The following is a 16,783-nucleotide window of genomic DNA, read 5'->3' as shown; positions in this document are numbered from 1 at the left end:
AACTGGTACAGTGGGTCTTACGTTAGCTTGCTCTTCAGCTGATGGGGAGTACACTGCCTTCTTACGAGAGCAAAGGTGCATCACTAGGAGTCCAGTGAGGATCCAATGACTAGAGTCACAATGAAAGTGATAACCACACTGATAGCGACTGTTGCAGAAGTGGAGAACAAAGGAGCGGCAGTAGAAACTGTGAGATGGGATAGTATATATATAGATAGCAAACAATTACAAAGCTCATCACCTTCAGTCATAAGTACACACTTGATTTCCTCTGGCTCAGTGCTCCAGACTCCAGTATTAGTGCAAGTGATGGTGTTGGGTCCAGTCAGTGAGAGTCCATTGTCACACTGGTAAGTCAGCAGTGTTTCCTCCAACACTGTCTCATTCAACCTCTCATAGTCCACTATAGCACCATTGCACGGCTCAGCAGGTACGGTGCAGTTGACTATATGGACGGTCAGAAAATGACTATGAGTACATGTTTGTATCTCAATCAGCTCAACACGAGCATCCAATAACCTACTGGTGTCCGTATTAAGCTAATACAATATATTGTACATCGCAGAAATTATAGAATGACCTTTTTAAAGAAAATATTGCAAGGCCAAGCCAACTTAATTACATGCTTCACGGATGCAAGCGGGTCTTTTGTGAAACTCTAAAAAAAACCACAACCACCCACTCTAGAGGCTTATTTGTTATCACACTTACCAGTGTGGTTTGGGAAGCCTAAACATTTTCCCAACTAACATTTCACCTGGCCTCTCCCTGCACACCAAGCTCCCAGGATTCTTCACCCACTCTCCCCTACCCTCCACATCAGTGCATGTGCTGGTCCTCACATCAGGGGGGAACAGTCCCTCGTCACAGCGATAGATGACCTGTAAACCCAGTGAGAAGGGTGGTGTCCCACTAATGATGTCCACACTACCTCTGGACGGTGCGGCAGGAGAACCACAAGCGACTTGGGGATCTAATGAGGTCAGCCATAATAATATTATAGATAATACAATTAACACACTTGTAATCAGACTGCTGCTGTCAAAGGTCTCAGGGTCAGGAGACCACCCACTACTGCCACAGGTTGAGGTTCTCACTTCATTGTCTCCACTACATGTGAAGGTGAGCATGGATCCACCAATAGTGACAGGAGGTGTGTTGGTGATGGTCACCATAGCAGCAGTAGACGGTGTGGGACACACCACTGTGCGAGAAGGAGTTCTGTGTGCTCTATGTACAACCACGAAATAGCTTACTCAGATCCTCAATTGAAGCTTCTTGACTCATTCCAGCACAGTTGACAGCTCTGATTGTCACATTGTAGAGAGTGTTGTAGGAGACAATGATATGTGCAGAGGTGGTTTCCATGGTGACTGGTAACCCGGAGAGAGGTATTGGGGAGATAGTGACGACATAGCTGACAGACACACCACCAGTAGATGAAGGGGAGTCCCACTCCAAAGTGATATTAGAAGAACTGGGTTGGCTTTGAGTGGAGGTCACACTTGGGTTCAGTAGAAGTGAAGATGGATCTGTTTTTGAGAAATACCCCCCCCCCCGTTAGCATTAGTTTTGTTCTGACAATTTTGTATTCAGCCTGTGTTAGTTACAAATGTGTTTCTGGTCAGCCTCCCGCATACTCATTTAGTGCCCGCTTAAAATGACCATTATTGCTGATGTCAGCCATTATTTAATGACGTCATCAAAAAACTCCACCCAAAAAGGAAGCAATTAGCAATCTACTGATTTTGGATCTCAGTTCATGGCTAGCTAGTATGAGTATCCGTCATCAACTTTACAGTGTTCTGCAACACTATAAAGCAAAGTCTTCTTCCTTGAAAGATAACTAGTGTCCATCCACAGTCTCTAACATTTGATTTTTAGCAACAGGAATTTGTATTTTATGACATCATCAATAATGGAATATAATGGAAATGAGAACCTCCCTCCCTCATACTATTGATAAGTTTTTGACCAGAAACACGTTTTTACAACTAACACAGGCCTTAATCAAGATTATTTACTCACCAGCCACGCTGATGGGTATTTGATCTTCCCCTACTCCTCCTATTACTCTACAGTCTACCATAGCTCCAGCCAGCGCTGTCACCATGGTGAGAGTGGTAAGGGTAGATGTTACCATGCCTCCATTGAATATCCAGAGTAATCAGCCCGGAACAGGAACCCATCAGAGCCAATGATATTCATTACCAAACTGTTACTAACTGCTCCAGATGCACTGGCCACATTTAGTCCTGTTGGTGGAGTTACTGTCCAGCCAATGGTTACACCCATAGTACCAGGCAGAGTACAGGTGAAGGCAACAGTGTCATCAGGACAGGCCACAGTGGGGGTGGATGTCAAAGTGGCTGAACAAATAATAATGATTGATCTATCTTTTAGGCTATAAATATTTCTAGTGAAGGTTCCAGTGAACACCTTACTTACCTGCAGCAAGAGTAAACAACTGAATGATGATAATAACTGCTTGTATTTTCATTGCTGGAGGATTTTTCTCAAACAAAGGTCATTCCATACAGGAAGTCAGAAAAAACCACATGCATGCATGTATGTCACTGGTGTAGTATAGATAGACACTCAGCTATAATTATCATGCATGTAAGTGCTTTTGCACTTCATGTTGTTGATTTTGAATTTTGAATTGTAAGTGATCTTATTAGATCTATCTACAAGTAATTAGAGTTCCCTGCAAGCAATACCAGTTCATGTATTATCTATATACAAAATGCTATATCACTCTGCATGCGCATAATGTGATTGATTTTTCACATAAGTCTATTAGGGTAAATATGATAATGATTTGCTATAATAATAATATGCGGCAGAAAAAGGCCTATTGACTATGGCTAAGAAATAACAATTTGTAATGTGTTTTTAGCAGCTGCTATAATAATACATACTCAATGGTGAAAGCAAGGCGTTACAACATAGAGATGAATACTTGAATAAACAAGAAGTTCAGTTCAATCAAGCTGCTATCAACATGCATGTGTATTTCTCTATAAGCCTAGCTGGTTCATTGTTTTGCTTTGCTGTGTATAGGATAAATTGTTATACAGATCTCTCGATCACTTGTCCATACGCTTTATTAGACTCCACTTGAATATACGAGGAATTCCATGTGGTGAATGAGATTGTACAAGTAAAATCACTGATAGTGCCATTCTGCGGTGGGGATATAATAATTATAGTGGTCCAGGAGTTGTACAGTGCTCATGCACTGTCCTTTATCTATAGTACTCTATATTCACAAAAGTCCCATGCACTATTTCTCCTCCTCCCTCAGGTTCTATGTGGCTGAGAGTGTGAGGCTCTACTCTCAGGAGACCTGAAGGATGCATGGTCACACAGACCAGAGGAGTGCAGCTGGTCGAGCAGTAAGCCAACAAAGTGGTGAGTTGGTGGGTGATTTAATTTTTGGATTATGAGAGATAAAGCTATTAATAAAGTGTATGGCAGGTCCTGCATGTGCTTGTATTGTTGAGTCCTACGTTAGCTTGTCCTTCAGTTGCTGGAGAGTATACTGCCTTCTTACGAGAGCACAAGTGCATCACTAGGAGTCCAGTGAGGAATCCAAGAATGGCAGCAACAATGAAAGTTATGACAACACTTATAGCGATAGCTTCATCAGTAGATAGGATATAGCGACTGTAGAACCTGTGAAATAGATAGTATAATTATGCATTATGGAATAAATAACTCCTTGTACCTTCAATCCTAAGTACACACTTGATTGCCTCAGGCTCAGTGCTCCAGACTCCAGCATTAGTGCAAGTAATGGTGTTGGGTCCAGTCAGTGAGAGTCCATTGTCACACTGGTAAGTCAGCAATGTTCCCTCCACCACTGTCTCGTTCAACCTATCATAGTCCACTATAGCACCATTGCACAGCTCAGGAGGAAGAGAGCAGTGCACTATAATATATGGAAGGCCATGCAGGAAGTACCATATCAATCAGCTGCACATGCACGAGCATTTACTAATCGGCTACTGAATACTTAGGAATCATGGAAGGGGAGGACTAGTGATGTTGTGATATAGTGATATTACATGCACATTACCTGAGGGACAGTCATATGTGGTGGGGTCATGTGACCATCGTTGTCTGAGAGTTAATCATAAATGCTATTAACAGAAGATACTTGATCTGAATTGAATTGTGTAGAATTGAATTGTGTAAAAAGAAAATGGACATCAGTGTCTCTCAGCATTGCTTTCTCCTTTGTCACCAAGAAGTTCACCATTTTTTTTATAAAGCGCAAAAGCAAAATGTGATGTCTTGTGTAAATCTAGCAGCAGTTAGATCATGTTTGCCATAAATACTGCAATCTGATTGGCTAAAGGAAGTGTTCTATCCAATTTAGAAAATCATGTACTTACTTAGAAAATCATGTACTTCACTTAGAAAATCATGTAGCAAAGATTAGATAAGAACATTCAAACTGATTGGCTAGATACTTACGGTTGCTATGATCTATAATGCTTAGACACTGTTTAGAAAGTTTCACATGATTTAGAAACCCTCAGGGCTAGTAGAACCCTCACTACGTTTGGGATACTACAACCAGCCCTTTGGGCTTCTAAATCATGTAGAAATTTCCTAAACAGTGTCTAACTATTATATAGAGCTAATCATGAGCTAATGGACTAGCATACCAATTAGGACAGTGGGTTTATTATTGCCTTATATAGTCTCGTGATACCAGCCGGTTCGCATTAGTAGCGCGGTAGGAAGCTAGTGCATGTAAATATCATTAATGAAACAGTTGCTAAATTGCTACATTGAGTGCATGTGGCAAGGAGAACACTAATGGAAGTGGAAGCATGCCTGGAAATGAAATGTGCTTGGAAACACACACTTGATCATTGTCTTGTCTTTTAATGAGTGTTGGTGTTTGTTTAGCCAGCTGCTGTGATCATAAGAAATTGAAAGCGATGAATACAATCCTATAACCATTATGAAGAGAAAACAAACACTTCAGTGTAAGCGAGTATAATTTATAGCTGCTGATGTATTTGATTCTCAAGCCAGTTTCGACTGCAACTCAATGTTTGTTTTGGTCTCTAGGGTATGATAGTCATGACACAATCTCAATCAATCACCTTCATTTTCACGGTTATCCATAGCCTCGAGACCAGGCCGATTATAATCGGCCTGGATTCGAGGCTAGGTTATCCATGGCCAATTATATTGTACAGTCGCTCACTTTTTTGTGTGTGTGATAAATAGCTACTAGCAAAAACTATGAACTCTATGACATCAGTGTCACCACAAACAGGCTGCCAACAAAAGTTCCAGCTATAGGTCCAAAAGTAGCAGCACCTGCCACCTATACACTATACAATAGATAAAGTGAATAAGGTCAGAGGGGGGAGTACTCACTACTACTACTTAATTCATGTCTCCACTGCAAGTGAAAGTGACCTTGGATCCATTAGTAGATATAGCATCGTACAGGAGTAATGTATGGAGATGGTAACATCGGCAGTAGATGGTGTGAGGCACACAACAGCATTATAAAGAAGAGGAGTGCAATGCACGACTGTATGTTGTAAAAATAGACAACTCAAGAGTGGTGTGTGTAGCAACTTGGGTGGGGTCCATCACATACTTGGCATATAAATTATTGACATTAAAATATTTAGTGGAGACCATGCAATTAATGGCTAGCTTACTCATATCCAAAATTGCTTCATCATTCCAACACCGTTGTAAGCTCTGATATAATATAGTCATACTCTAGAGAGTGTTGTAACTAGGAGATGGTTATCTGTGCCGACTGCCGAGGTATAGTCTCCACAGGGACTGCATGGTGACTTGGAGAGAGGTGTTGGGGACGGATAGTAACTAAAGACATAGCTAGCTGACAGGCACACCGCCAGACTGAGCATATAGAGTGTTGAAGTCAACCAAAACAAGTAGAGGTTATAATTATATGCACGCAAAGTCTAGCTATAGGTCAAAAAGAAAAAGGAAAGGCCTGATAATGTAATGATTTCACTTGTGGGATGCTGGATACCAAAAGAGTAAATAAGTTTTACAGTCCTACTGGTCCATACGCCTGGTTAATGTTTAGTTCAATCTCCTCTTTGGGTGACACCTCTTCATAAACAGGACCAACTGGTGTAGTGGGTCTTACGTTAGTTTTTCCTTCTGCTACCGGGGAGAACACTGTCTTCTTACGACAGCGAAGGTACATCACTAGGAGTCCAATGAGGAATCCAATGATCGTGAACAGAGCTGCTGTGACAATCACGCTAACGGAAACAGCAATACCAATATCAGCACCAGTGAATAGAGTTGGGGATTGAGCTGTATATAGGTGGTTCCAAGTATAATTACAGTACAGGTATAAATATGAATACACTTGCCTGTACAGACGATCTCTCCCGGGTTTTTATCCCACTCTCCTGTAGCCAGACAGGTGGCAGTCATTATCCTCTCAGGGAACAGTCCATTATCACACTGAAAGGTGACTTGTGTACCGGGAATAGCTGGTACTGAATGATTACTGATGATGGTACCGTTCTGTGGTGGGTACAGTTGTGCTGTGCATCTCGGCATTAGAAGAGCTGTACGTATTAGTTACATATTCCGTGAAAAAAGCATGTGTATACATAATTATACTAGCAGATTCTTAAACTCACAAGTTGTTGGAATATGTTGGGTTAGTTGACCACACAGAATAGTTTCAGAGTTCGGACTCCACAATAGTGTACCGTCACATGTCACCATCGTTACATACCCAGCATCACACTGGATGGTTACTATAGATCCTGGCAATCTGCTGGAAACTGGTCCAAATGTTCCATTTGTGGGGTTTGTCAACACAGGACAGCCACCTGAGAGAGAATTGGAAATATGACTGTGAGTGCATGTGTGTTGATTCTCAATAATTATGATGCTGTCAAAACTCACCAATCCTAAAACTGTACTCAGCAGTCGTACTGTTCCCAGCACAGTTGGTAGCCACAACACTGACAGTGGAGTCTACATTGTATTGAGCAGTCACAGTGACAGAGGTGGATGTGAGGATGGTAGCAGAGAGCTGGGTCGGAGGTGAGACGGTCACTGTGTAGGTGAGGTCATCTCTACCACCAGTTTCAGTAGGTGGGTCCCACTGTACAGATACATTGACTTTATTGGCTGAGCTGCTCAGAGTGGAGTGTCTTATGGTGGAAGGTGATCCTGGCATATCTATGTAACTTATTGCGAGATAACGGACGAGGCACTTATTGCAACTCACCAACCAATTGGATCATTGAAGATCCTATAGTTGTTGTAGGCGGGTCCACACAGGACACAGTGATCCCATTCTCTGCTGTTCTTGACAGAGTAGATGTTAATGTGGTGTCATTGGCTGCAATCAGTGTCACAGTGTAACCTGATCGCATTTGTGGTACATTGAGATCCAAGGTGGAGAGGATATCGATGTCAGTAACATCTGACAGTACCCATCTCAAAGAATCTCCAACAGCAGTGCAGGTAAAAGTGACTGTTTCTATTGGACATGGTCTCTCAACACTCACTAAATATTGGGCTTTATGAAAAGTGTTAATGTATGGAAACCTATAATAACATTTTTCTTACCAGTGCTGAAGCCAGCCAGAAAGCAAGTCAGGATAACTTTAAAGAGCTTCATTGACAGTTAATATTAAGGTTGCTGACTAGACAACTCACTGCATGTACATGTGACCATAAAACTATATAATGTTAATTGAGTGGTCAATTGTATCGTATCACATATTATATATAACCGTGGCAAAAGACAAATGTTTTTAAGCAATTATATTTTTATTGCTTCCATCCAGTCTGATTGACTCTACAGTCCATAATAATTATACATAAGATGGAGTCCAGGAACAGCTCGAGGTGTCTCTTGAACAGAGAGAAAGTATTTAGAGCATGCTTATAGATATTGAAAAATGTCTTACACTGTAAGTTACAGTGTCATGGTTTTGAGGCCATTAAGTTTATCTCAAACAACCTCTCACCAACTGAAGACCTTTACCAACACTCAAACCTCATGCCCTTACAAACTCATCTCACTTATAAAATCATATAGTTCTATATAATAACTGTATCTGTGTCGTAGCGTCTCAGCACAAATCACTGTTAAGTAAAAGTTCTAACATAATAATGATTATACATGTATAATTATGCTTCAATAATCATAAAACTAAAGTTGTGAGTGCAGTATAGCTAGTTCATGATTACTCTTTGCCTGCCATTGACGCTTCAAGGCGTCATAAATGCATGGGTGCCCTCAGGCTTGCTCTATCAGAAATATCACAGGGAGCACACAAAGTTTCCAAATCGAGGCATGTCGTAAACGTAAGTTTTTGCCGCGGCAACTGGCCCGGTAAATATTTTTGCTGCGGCAAATGCTCAGTAAAAATTCTGGAGAGTGGTATTTACCCATCCACAACATTTTCGCAGAAATGCAGGTTTTCACGGATTTAATTTTCGTGGGAATATCGCCTTTTTGCAGCCTACATGCATGCATGCAATATTAAATTCGCGGTTATATAAATGTTCACGGTTCATGCTTAATCCGCGAAAACCAAGAACATTTATACCCTCGAAATATACCCGCTATACGGTAGTTGCTAGCAGTTGCTAGCAGTTGCTATAGAGCTGTGATTTATACTTCGTTGCTGTAATTTTACTATCTAAGGTCTCTTTAGAAGCAAAACTTCCAATTGGCTTTACAGGAGGTCAGAGGTCATCACTAACTCAGAAGTAAAGCCACCTGGAAGTGATGGAAATTTGAATGAAGTCAATGGAGATTCTGATTTGACCATGATTTTTGTTAAAAACGATCGATGATTTAGGGTAGAAGAAGGTATTATGAGACAATGAGACAGCTGATTAAAACATGGGAGTGCTTCAGCTATATATTCTGTCTGGATTTAATTATAGTAATAGTACTACCACTCTAGTGAAATAAATGTAGCACTTAGATACATAATAACCAAGTCAAGCAATGTCCTTTGCTGTTTTGACTTCACAGAAGGGACAGAGAAAAGTTGACATAGAGTAATTCAAGCTAAACTAAAAAAAAATTGGAAACAGAGTAAAGACAACGGACTTAGAGCTTGTCAGTGGTATAAGCTTACTTCTCTCGAGTATCTCCCAGGCCCTGAGTGATCTCTAGTGGATAGGAGAGCTAGAAACCAGGGATACAAAACCGTAGCGCAGTCCTCCATGTAATTATTTGCGAGCGCAATTAATTACACGGAGTGCTTCACCGGATGTCAGTCCTTTTACATAGGACGTGGGCGGTCGTTTCCAATCCCCTTTCTTTTGTATCCCTGCTACAAGTTCAGTGCGGCCAGGCATCATCACGTGACCGCAAGCCCTGAACTTGTAGTGATTCGTGCACGCATGTCGTACCTCCTCTGCTGTCTGATCATTGATACGCGCTATATACGCGAGTGACTCAGCAGAAAAATGATTGCTGCATGGACATACAAGCGTTTTGCAACTCCAACTTTGGGAGTTTTATTCTTTAGTTATTGTCCTTACATAATTACTATGCGACTCTCAGCATATGCCCCTACAGAAGAAACGGTAGGTTGTGTCTGGTGATTGATTTTTTTGTCTGTTCTTACCGTTTATCAGACACTAGCACATTTTCAGCTCTTGAAGACTAGGTAGTTGATATTTATCAATTCTTTTTTGCATACATTCATAGTAACACATGCTTGATCAGATGGTACACAAGAACATTTTTTATCACTGCTTGTCTCCTTAGAATGAGTGTCTGAACATACATCGTGTCTGAATTTAGATGCCTTACTCTAGCAGTATATAGTAGGTCAAGCATTGTGACGATTTACTGATAATGCCGTTGAAATTGCTAGTTCCCCATGTGGTTTGCAGAAAGTACTAAGCCTAAGTATAGTCCATGTAGCAATTAACAGACAAAATTTTCATTGCTTATCGTTTGCCGAGAGTGCTTTTTATGTTTGCATCCCATAAATGTACCCCATTGTCTCATTGAGCATGGTAGCCGCTTCATATAGATGCCACATTGTGGTAGAATAATCACAAGTGTTAATGAAGAAATGCAATTACCATATACCACTATCTTCAGGTGCGAAGCAGAAGGTCTCGAGGTATCATCATACAGTGTAAAGATCAATCTACCTGCTCAATGATACAACACTCTTCAAGAACAATATCAAAATAAGATTTTTTTCTTTCTGTATGTAAAGTATAGTTAGTACCAGTATTCATTCTTGTATTATTTTTAATATGAAATTGGCACACAAATGTGAAATAATTAGGGTAATTTAATCCTAAATTCCTGCTCCAACAGTATTTTAATAGCTAGGTGATCCAGTTCTGACTTTGTTTCTTGAAGAACAGACTCCACTTTTACGCTGTATTAGATCTTAATGATGCCTCGAGACCTTCTGTTTCGCACCTGAATGTAGATAGTGGTATATGGTCATTGCATTTCTTCATTAACACTTGTGATTATTCTACCGGCAAGCGACAAGCAATGAGCATTTTGTCTGTTAATAATTATTGATACATGGACTACTTAGGCTTAGTACTTTCTGCGAACCACATGAGGAACTAGCAATTTCAACGACATTACCAGTAAATCGTTGACCTACTATATACTGCTACCCATGAAATACTCACCTGTGAGAATCGTTTCTCCAGTTTGGGGTGATCCACACACTACTAGTTATGCCTCGGTGCGCATGTGCAAGCGAGGTATACGGTAGTGTGTTTGTGTGTTTATGCCTCGGTGCGCATGCACAAGCGAGGTACCGTATAGCGGGTATATTTCGAGGGTATAAATGTTCGCGGTTTTCGCGGATTGAGCCTCTACCGCGAAAATTTATACCCACGAAAATTTATATCTTTATTGAATAGTAGGCGTGTTCAGTATTATTGACCACACCTATCGACAATAAGAGGTGCCTCACCGTTATAGGCTAGGCCTGGATTCGAGGCTAACGGTGTGGTGGTAACAGCTGCATGTTGATGTGCGCATGCGCCAAAAGGCTGGAACTCAGACCACGAAAATAAAATCCGCAAAATCCTTTGTAATGGTCCATCCGCAAAAATTTATACCCTCGAAATATACCCGCTATACGGTATACGGTAGTGTGTTTGTGTGTCTGTGTGTCTGTCTGTCTGTGTAGACTGCTACAGCTGCTCAAGGATGAATCAAGTGCAAATAAGAGTTTCTATAGGCTTCTAGTCATGTTTACTTGGATTTTAATTCGTGGATTTGCAAAATAATGCTTTGTTCTCGAGTTATACCTAGTTTTGCTTACTTGGAATGCCATTGCAGCCTTTTCAGAAGAGCACGTAGCCAAACTTGTTTACCGAGTGTTGCTACTCTACTTAGTAGTTAGCTCTGCACTAAAACGCTAGCTATTGGTAGCTGCAAGAGTGAGAAGAGAGCTGCAAGGCTCTGCTAATACAGCCATTAATTTTAGACTTGAACTTTTGGCATCGATCGTTTAACAATAATAATGGTCGATCATTACCCACTCGGTGAGTTTTTGCATGCAGCAAAATTATCAAAGCTATTAGTAGCTTTATGTTATGTAGCTTTGGCATCTTCACCGAGGCATCAGCACCTGCGGTGCTTTCATTAGTATAGTAATGGATGCAAAGCAAAAGGAGAGTCATAGTAAAATTCATCTATTAAAACAGGAGTAACTGTTTTTATAGGCAGAATAATCACTATATTTTAATATCAGAAAGTTCCAGATATGTTAGAGCAGCCAATTAGCGTTAAAATTAATTAATTGCAATGGTGTCACGTAATACTCCCCCCTGTCTCATAATACCCGAACCACTTTGAACGCTAAATGCTAGTATTAGCTGCAAAAAAAGCACTGTCACTAATTTTTTTGCTTACATGCAAAGCCTATTGACCATAATTATAGTAGTTAGTGAACAGGCTATTTAGCTCCCTCAAGATTACTGCAAGACAAGGGGGTCAGAAACATTTAGAGGTCTCATAATACCCCCCCTGTACTCTATATAAAGTAACAGAATCAAGCTTATAATTAGACTATTGCTCCTGTATGTCATTACGTACATCCTCTAATGTTGACCCAGAGAAGGTACGACAACATCACGTGCGTGGACAATGGAATTTCAATCAACAGCAGCAAAAAGTAGATAGGTGTGATCTGCAGGATAATTGCCCCTCCCATCATTAGCATTTTGCTGCATGTTAATTGACATTCCATTGTCCATGCACGTGATGTTGTCGTACCTCCTCTAATGTTGACCTGTGCATAGATGTATAACGCCCACGCGAGCATCCAGCTGTAACGTCAGAGCAATTAAAAGCTGATTAAATTCTTTAGCTCTTGGTCTATTAATAGTATAGCTGGTTATTTACCTTGAAAATTTAGTGCCTCGAAAATACTTTTCCGATATTAAAACCTCTCTACTGTAGGGGTGTGGTCATTTGAACCTCTATCCTCAAAAATAAAATCTGTGAAATGTTTAGTTTGAGCAATCCGTGAAAATTTAGTGCCTCGAAAATAACCCGCTAATTATTATACAGTTGTAACGGACTTATTAATTTGGTAAGCTATAGTTGGATACTTCTAGACTACACTACATGACCTGTGGCTTATTAAGTGTTAAAGTTCAGTAATTTAGTGGTTTGTTAATTACATGTATTGTTATTGTAGTAAGATTGTGCAGAATGCTTCTAGATCTAGTAAGGACTTAGCCTCGACTCCAGCCCCTTGAATAGTGGGCCTGGTATTTACTGTTGGCGCGTGGGTGGACAATTAATTTATTATTTACCGTATTTTATCTCATTGAACGTTAAAACAGTATTAATTTTTATCTTATTGTGATAAAGAACAGAAAAAAGAAAAAGAAGAGGCTACCTCTCTCTGTATATACTGTAGACAGAGACAGCTAAGTAAAACATCAGCTCTGTAGATTTATTCATTAACTTGAGGCTCGGATCGGATACACACTCAGGCGACAGTTAATCTCATAAGAAATTAGTTAAACCTGTGGGTAAAAAATAAATGAATGTGGATAAGTACAGTGGCTGTGACGTAACATAATGTGAGGACTACTTATTGACTTACACAATAGATTTACCATTGAAAGCACTATCCATTAATACACACTCAAGCAACAAGTCCGGATACACACTCAAGCAACAAGTCCCTCGGATCGGATACACACAAGTCCCTCGGATTGTAAACACATTCAGGCCACACAGTTCTCGGATCAGATACCACGTACTTACTCTGTGACCAATTTTCGGCAAATGTCACAACAATACTTCCTTCCAGAGAGAATGGCACTGAACGTCGAACAGACACACCAACACTTTGAAGATGGCTTCACTCAGAGAAACAAGAGGAGAAATCACCATCACAACACTTCTTTCAGAGAGAGGTGCACTGGTCCTGTCAAGCTTCACATCAATCAAGAAAGGGAGTGTCTGGAAAGCAGATGGACTTGCTCTGGGACTTGCCATAGCCGGTCGGTACGGTACCCACATAAACACCAGCGTACAGACACTTCAACGCCTCCAGCTGCTTGTCTTTCAAGACTAGACCTGGTTTTCCAACACAGGATAACGCGTACGCGAGAGCAGAAGAGAAGGTAGCAGCCATTACACAACTTGGACTAGATTTCTTTTTTCAATGACATCATTATAAATGAAACGGATATCAATGTTTTACAAACTAATGCGGAATAAGAATACTGATAAATATACTGCAATTTACGATTACCCAGATTCTGGGTAATTCTGGCGCATGCGTAAACAGTGTATACCAGGCCGTCTTTCTCAGCGGCTTGGAATCGAGGCTAGTAAGGACTTAGAAAGACAATTCCAGAAGTTTCTTTCATTTTTGTGTATAAAAGTAGGACTAGAATTATTTGTGTTGTTGTTGCTTGAAAAGTCATATCAATTGAAACGCTGTTTAAAGTCTACATAGATCCAGGGGTACTTAGCGTAGTTCCCTCACTAACAGGCTAGAGAGGCTAGTCTGTTTACAACAGTACAGTATATAGAACCTCGATTATCCGGCATAATTATTCAGTTATCCAGCCTGCCTCTGGAACCAAGGCGTCCGGATAATCGTATTATGTAGTTAAATTTTTATTGCTTCTAGTCAGTCCTACGCTCATTATAGAATCTTGGACATTGCAGAAAATAAAACATCAGCAACTCAATTAATTCACGATTAATTTGAACGTAACAGTACAATACTGGAATAGATATACACTATAAGTCTTGATAGCATAATTATAAGCTTCGATCCCAGGTCGAGTTTTCGCTTTTATAACGGATAGGCGAACATCACACCTATCCGTTATAAAAGCGAAAACTCGGCCTGGGATTGAGGCTAGATAGTATATACCTATTGTTGAGCTCTTTCTTGTATCTAGACTAAGAACTAGACAGGCTAGTTTAGTTTGAGAGTTAGCTATTGTTGGGAGACAGGCTCCTACCTATCCTAGAGTACAAGTTGACTTGACCCTTTGCAACAATTCTTAGTGAGTTTAGACAAATAACAACAACAACTGAGGAAGATAGTGGGTGATGGCAAATACAAAAACAAAGGGGGGCAGGGCCAGAGCAAGGGGCCCTGCGCACAACAAAGAAAATTGAACAAAACAACACATTTACCACAAACTCATTAAACTATGAACCTAGTAAATATTGCATAACATTAAGTAATTAAACACCTAGCTTGTACACATCAACACCTATATACAAGTTTTGACACACAGACATATATACCTAGATTATTGTTAGGACAATTGTTGCAGCTAGAAGGAGTACCCAGAACACGTATGCTGTTTTTATACCTGCATGAATAGAATTGATGGCATGAATTTATAGACAGATGGTTCAACATAGATTGCACCCCGGAAAATTTAGAAGATTATTATTTTGATAAACAAATTAGCTTGACTATAAATTATAGCAATTGAATAGGAAGAGTGAATATTGTTTGCTATAATTATATATAACGCTCCATGTAATGCCATGCATGTGACTGCAATTGTACAAGTTATCTGTTGATTGCTGGGGAAATTTATACATACACCTAAATGAAAAAAAATTATTGGGCTTTAGAGTTAATTGTTGTGAGGGTCTACTTGAGAAACAACTAAATACTTACTAGGAAATAGTGTGAATGGTTTTCATCTACTTTAGCCACTAACTCTTATTTATCTGAATAGTGTCCGTCATAACTCCATTGGTTGTCTGGTTACACTTGGACGTCACTGTTATACGTGCATAGACATTCATGGTCGTACTAACGGGTACAGCAAGTATTGCTTCGTAACTAGTGCTTTCTGCAGAAATAGCGATGGATTTAATTGCAGTGTTAGTGTCACTCTCAAACACCTGGATCGTGAAGTGACTAAGATCATAGCTTCCATTATTATGCATCCAGTTAATTTGCACACCAGCCATGTTAACTTTGTTTGGTGGGAAAAAAAATCCGATCACAGGAGAAATCACATCTAAAGGAGGACCTATAATTATGGTAAACAAAATCAAGGATCATTTAATATAGCTTGGTATATATATTAACCTCGATTCCAGGTCGATTAAAATCGGCCTGGTCTCGAGGCTAGATATATAATTATAATTATACACCACACTTATCAATGTATAGGCCTATACTCCCAGGTAGGCCCTGGCAAATTATGCTCTTTTTTTGCCTATTATGCTTTTGAACACTGCCCCAAATTCAGCCTATTATGCTTGTCGAAAGAACCCATTATGTCCCAAATTGACGTCATAAATAATATAAATATTTTTCAGTAGTAGTATAGTAACAATTATCTCCTGTATTGTACATTGGAACATAACTGAAATTCAACACTAGAATATAAAAAGGCATTTAAAGAGAAAAAACACATTCAGCAGCAGCAAAGGACCGTTGCATTTACACCAAACTAACCAAATTCAAAATTTTAACCCTATTATGCCAGCATAATGACCTAACCTATTATGTCCCAAATTATGCCGGCATAATTTGCCAGGGCCTACTCCCAAGTGAGGTGACGAGAGGATGGTGAGTAATTACCACAAGCACATCACAGAATACTTATACACTTCAACTGCTTTGTTTATTGACTGAGTGTATCATATACCTATATACCTGAAGGTTTGTGCTGGACTACAGCTTCATCAGAAGGTGAAAGAACAGTGCAACGAACAGAGAACTCCGGCAATGAAGAATTTTGCACTATTAAATCTGCTACCATCGAAGGTGAAATAGTCGAAATAAGATTCGATACAATGGGGCCATCTTCTAGACGTCCTAATCCTGGAGGGTCTCCACGCACATACAACAAAGGAACGCCCAAAGGAATATGTGGTGGTGCTGATAGCCTAATTTGATCTCCAGCTCCACTGCAGACATAGGTAACAATCTCTCCTGGACAAACATACATTCTGTTTGTTGATTGCAGAGAAGATATAATGGTCGTCTGAACAGATACATCTTCAATCAGACATCCTCCTAAAAGTAAAACTAACCAAATCACTGATCCCTAAACCAAACAAAATTATAACTTATTTAATTATACTAGATCTATAGGAACTACTTACCATTGGAATTAGAGCTATGCTCTTTATAGATGAACTGTCAGCTTAGTTTCTAACTCTTCATAGATGAACTTTGACATAATTATCAGTCCAGCTTAGTCTCTGCGCACGCGGACTCTTCATTATTTGGAGGCTACAAAGAAGAAGAAGGACCGGATGCCAATA

General features: G+C 40.0%; 2 protein-coding genes and 3 long non-coding RNA genes across 7 annotated transcripts in view; all 5 read right to left on the bottom strand.

Moving 5' to 3' along the window:
- Window positions 1–16,783, bottom strand: part of LOC135347281 (uncharacterized) — an 81,504-nt gene that overhangs the window by 27,024 nt on the left and 37,697 nt on the right. The window lies entirely within an intron of this gene.
- Window positions 1,269–2,521, bottom strand: LOC135347647 (uncharacterized). Its single transcript, XR_010398493.1, has 3 exons — window positions 2,449–2,521; window positions 2,029–2,369; window positions 1,269–1,532 (listed from the first exon to the last, which is right to left on the bottom strand). It is a non-coding gene; the product is annotated as an uncharacterized LOC135347647 (long non-coding RNA).
- LOC135347130 (uncharacterized) lies at window positions 5,862–7,749 on the bottom strand. Its single transcript, XM_064545026.1, has 6 exons — window positions 7,612–7,749; window positions 7,268–7,561; window positions 6,940–7,218; window positions 6,669–6,863; window positions 6,393–6,593; window positions 5,862–6,333 (listed from the first exon to the last, which is right to left on the bottom strand). Exons 1-6 carry the CDS (start codon window positions 7,661–7,663, stop codon window positions 6,059–6,061), a joined length of 1,296 nt encoding a protein of 431 aa, XP_064401096.1. The 5' UTR covers window positions 7,664–7,749; the 3' UTR covers window positions 5,862–6,058.
- On the bottom strand, window positions 12,844–13,856 carry LOC135347512 (uncharacterized). Its single transcript, XR_010398404.1, has 2 exons — window positions 13,119–13,856; window positions 12,844–13,038 (listed from the first exon to the last, which is right to left on the bottom strand). It is a non-coding gene; the product is annotated as an uncharacterized LOC135347512 (long non-coding RNA).
- Window positions 14,414–16,742, bottom strand: LOC135347542 (uncharacterized). Of its 2 annotated transcripts, none has more exons than XR_010398437.1 (4): window positions 16,622–16,742; window positions 16,170–16,563; window positions 15,177–15,537; window positions 14,414–14,859 (listed from the first exon to the last, which is right to left on the bottom strand). It is a non-coding gene; the product is annotated as an uncharacterized LOC135347542 (long non-coding RNA). The 2 variants fall into 2 exon arrangements; XR_010398436.1 differs by having other exon boundaries at window positions 15,220–15,537.

The sequence above is a fragment of the Halichondria panicea genome, chromosome 1 (assembly GCF_963675165.1).
Source record: "Halichondria panicea chromosome 1, odHalPani1.1, whole genome shotgun sequence".
Classification (NCBI taxonomy): domain Eukaryota; kingdom Metazoa; phylum Porifera; class Demospongiae; order Suberitida; family Halichondriidae; genus Halichondria; species Halichondria panicea.
This window is presented reverse-complemented; position numbering and strand designations above follow the sequence as displayed.

What these genes read in the sequence shown, in the direction of transcription:
- LOC135347130 (XM_064545026.1), bottom strand. Translation starts at nt 7,663, where the DNA reads ATGAAGCTCTTTAAAGTTATCCTGACTTGCTTTCTGGCTGGCTTCAGC. An exon ending in TCTGGCTGGCTTCAGCACTG is followed by an intron (nt 7,562 to 7,611) that starts GTAAGAAAAATG and finishes CTTTTCATAAAG; the next exon opens with CCCAATATTTAGTGAGTGTT. An exon ending in CCAACATATTCCAACAACTT is followed by an intron (nt 6,594 to 6,668) that starts GTGAGTTTAAGA and finishes TAATACGTACAG; the next exon opens with CTCTTCTAATGCCGAGATGC.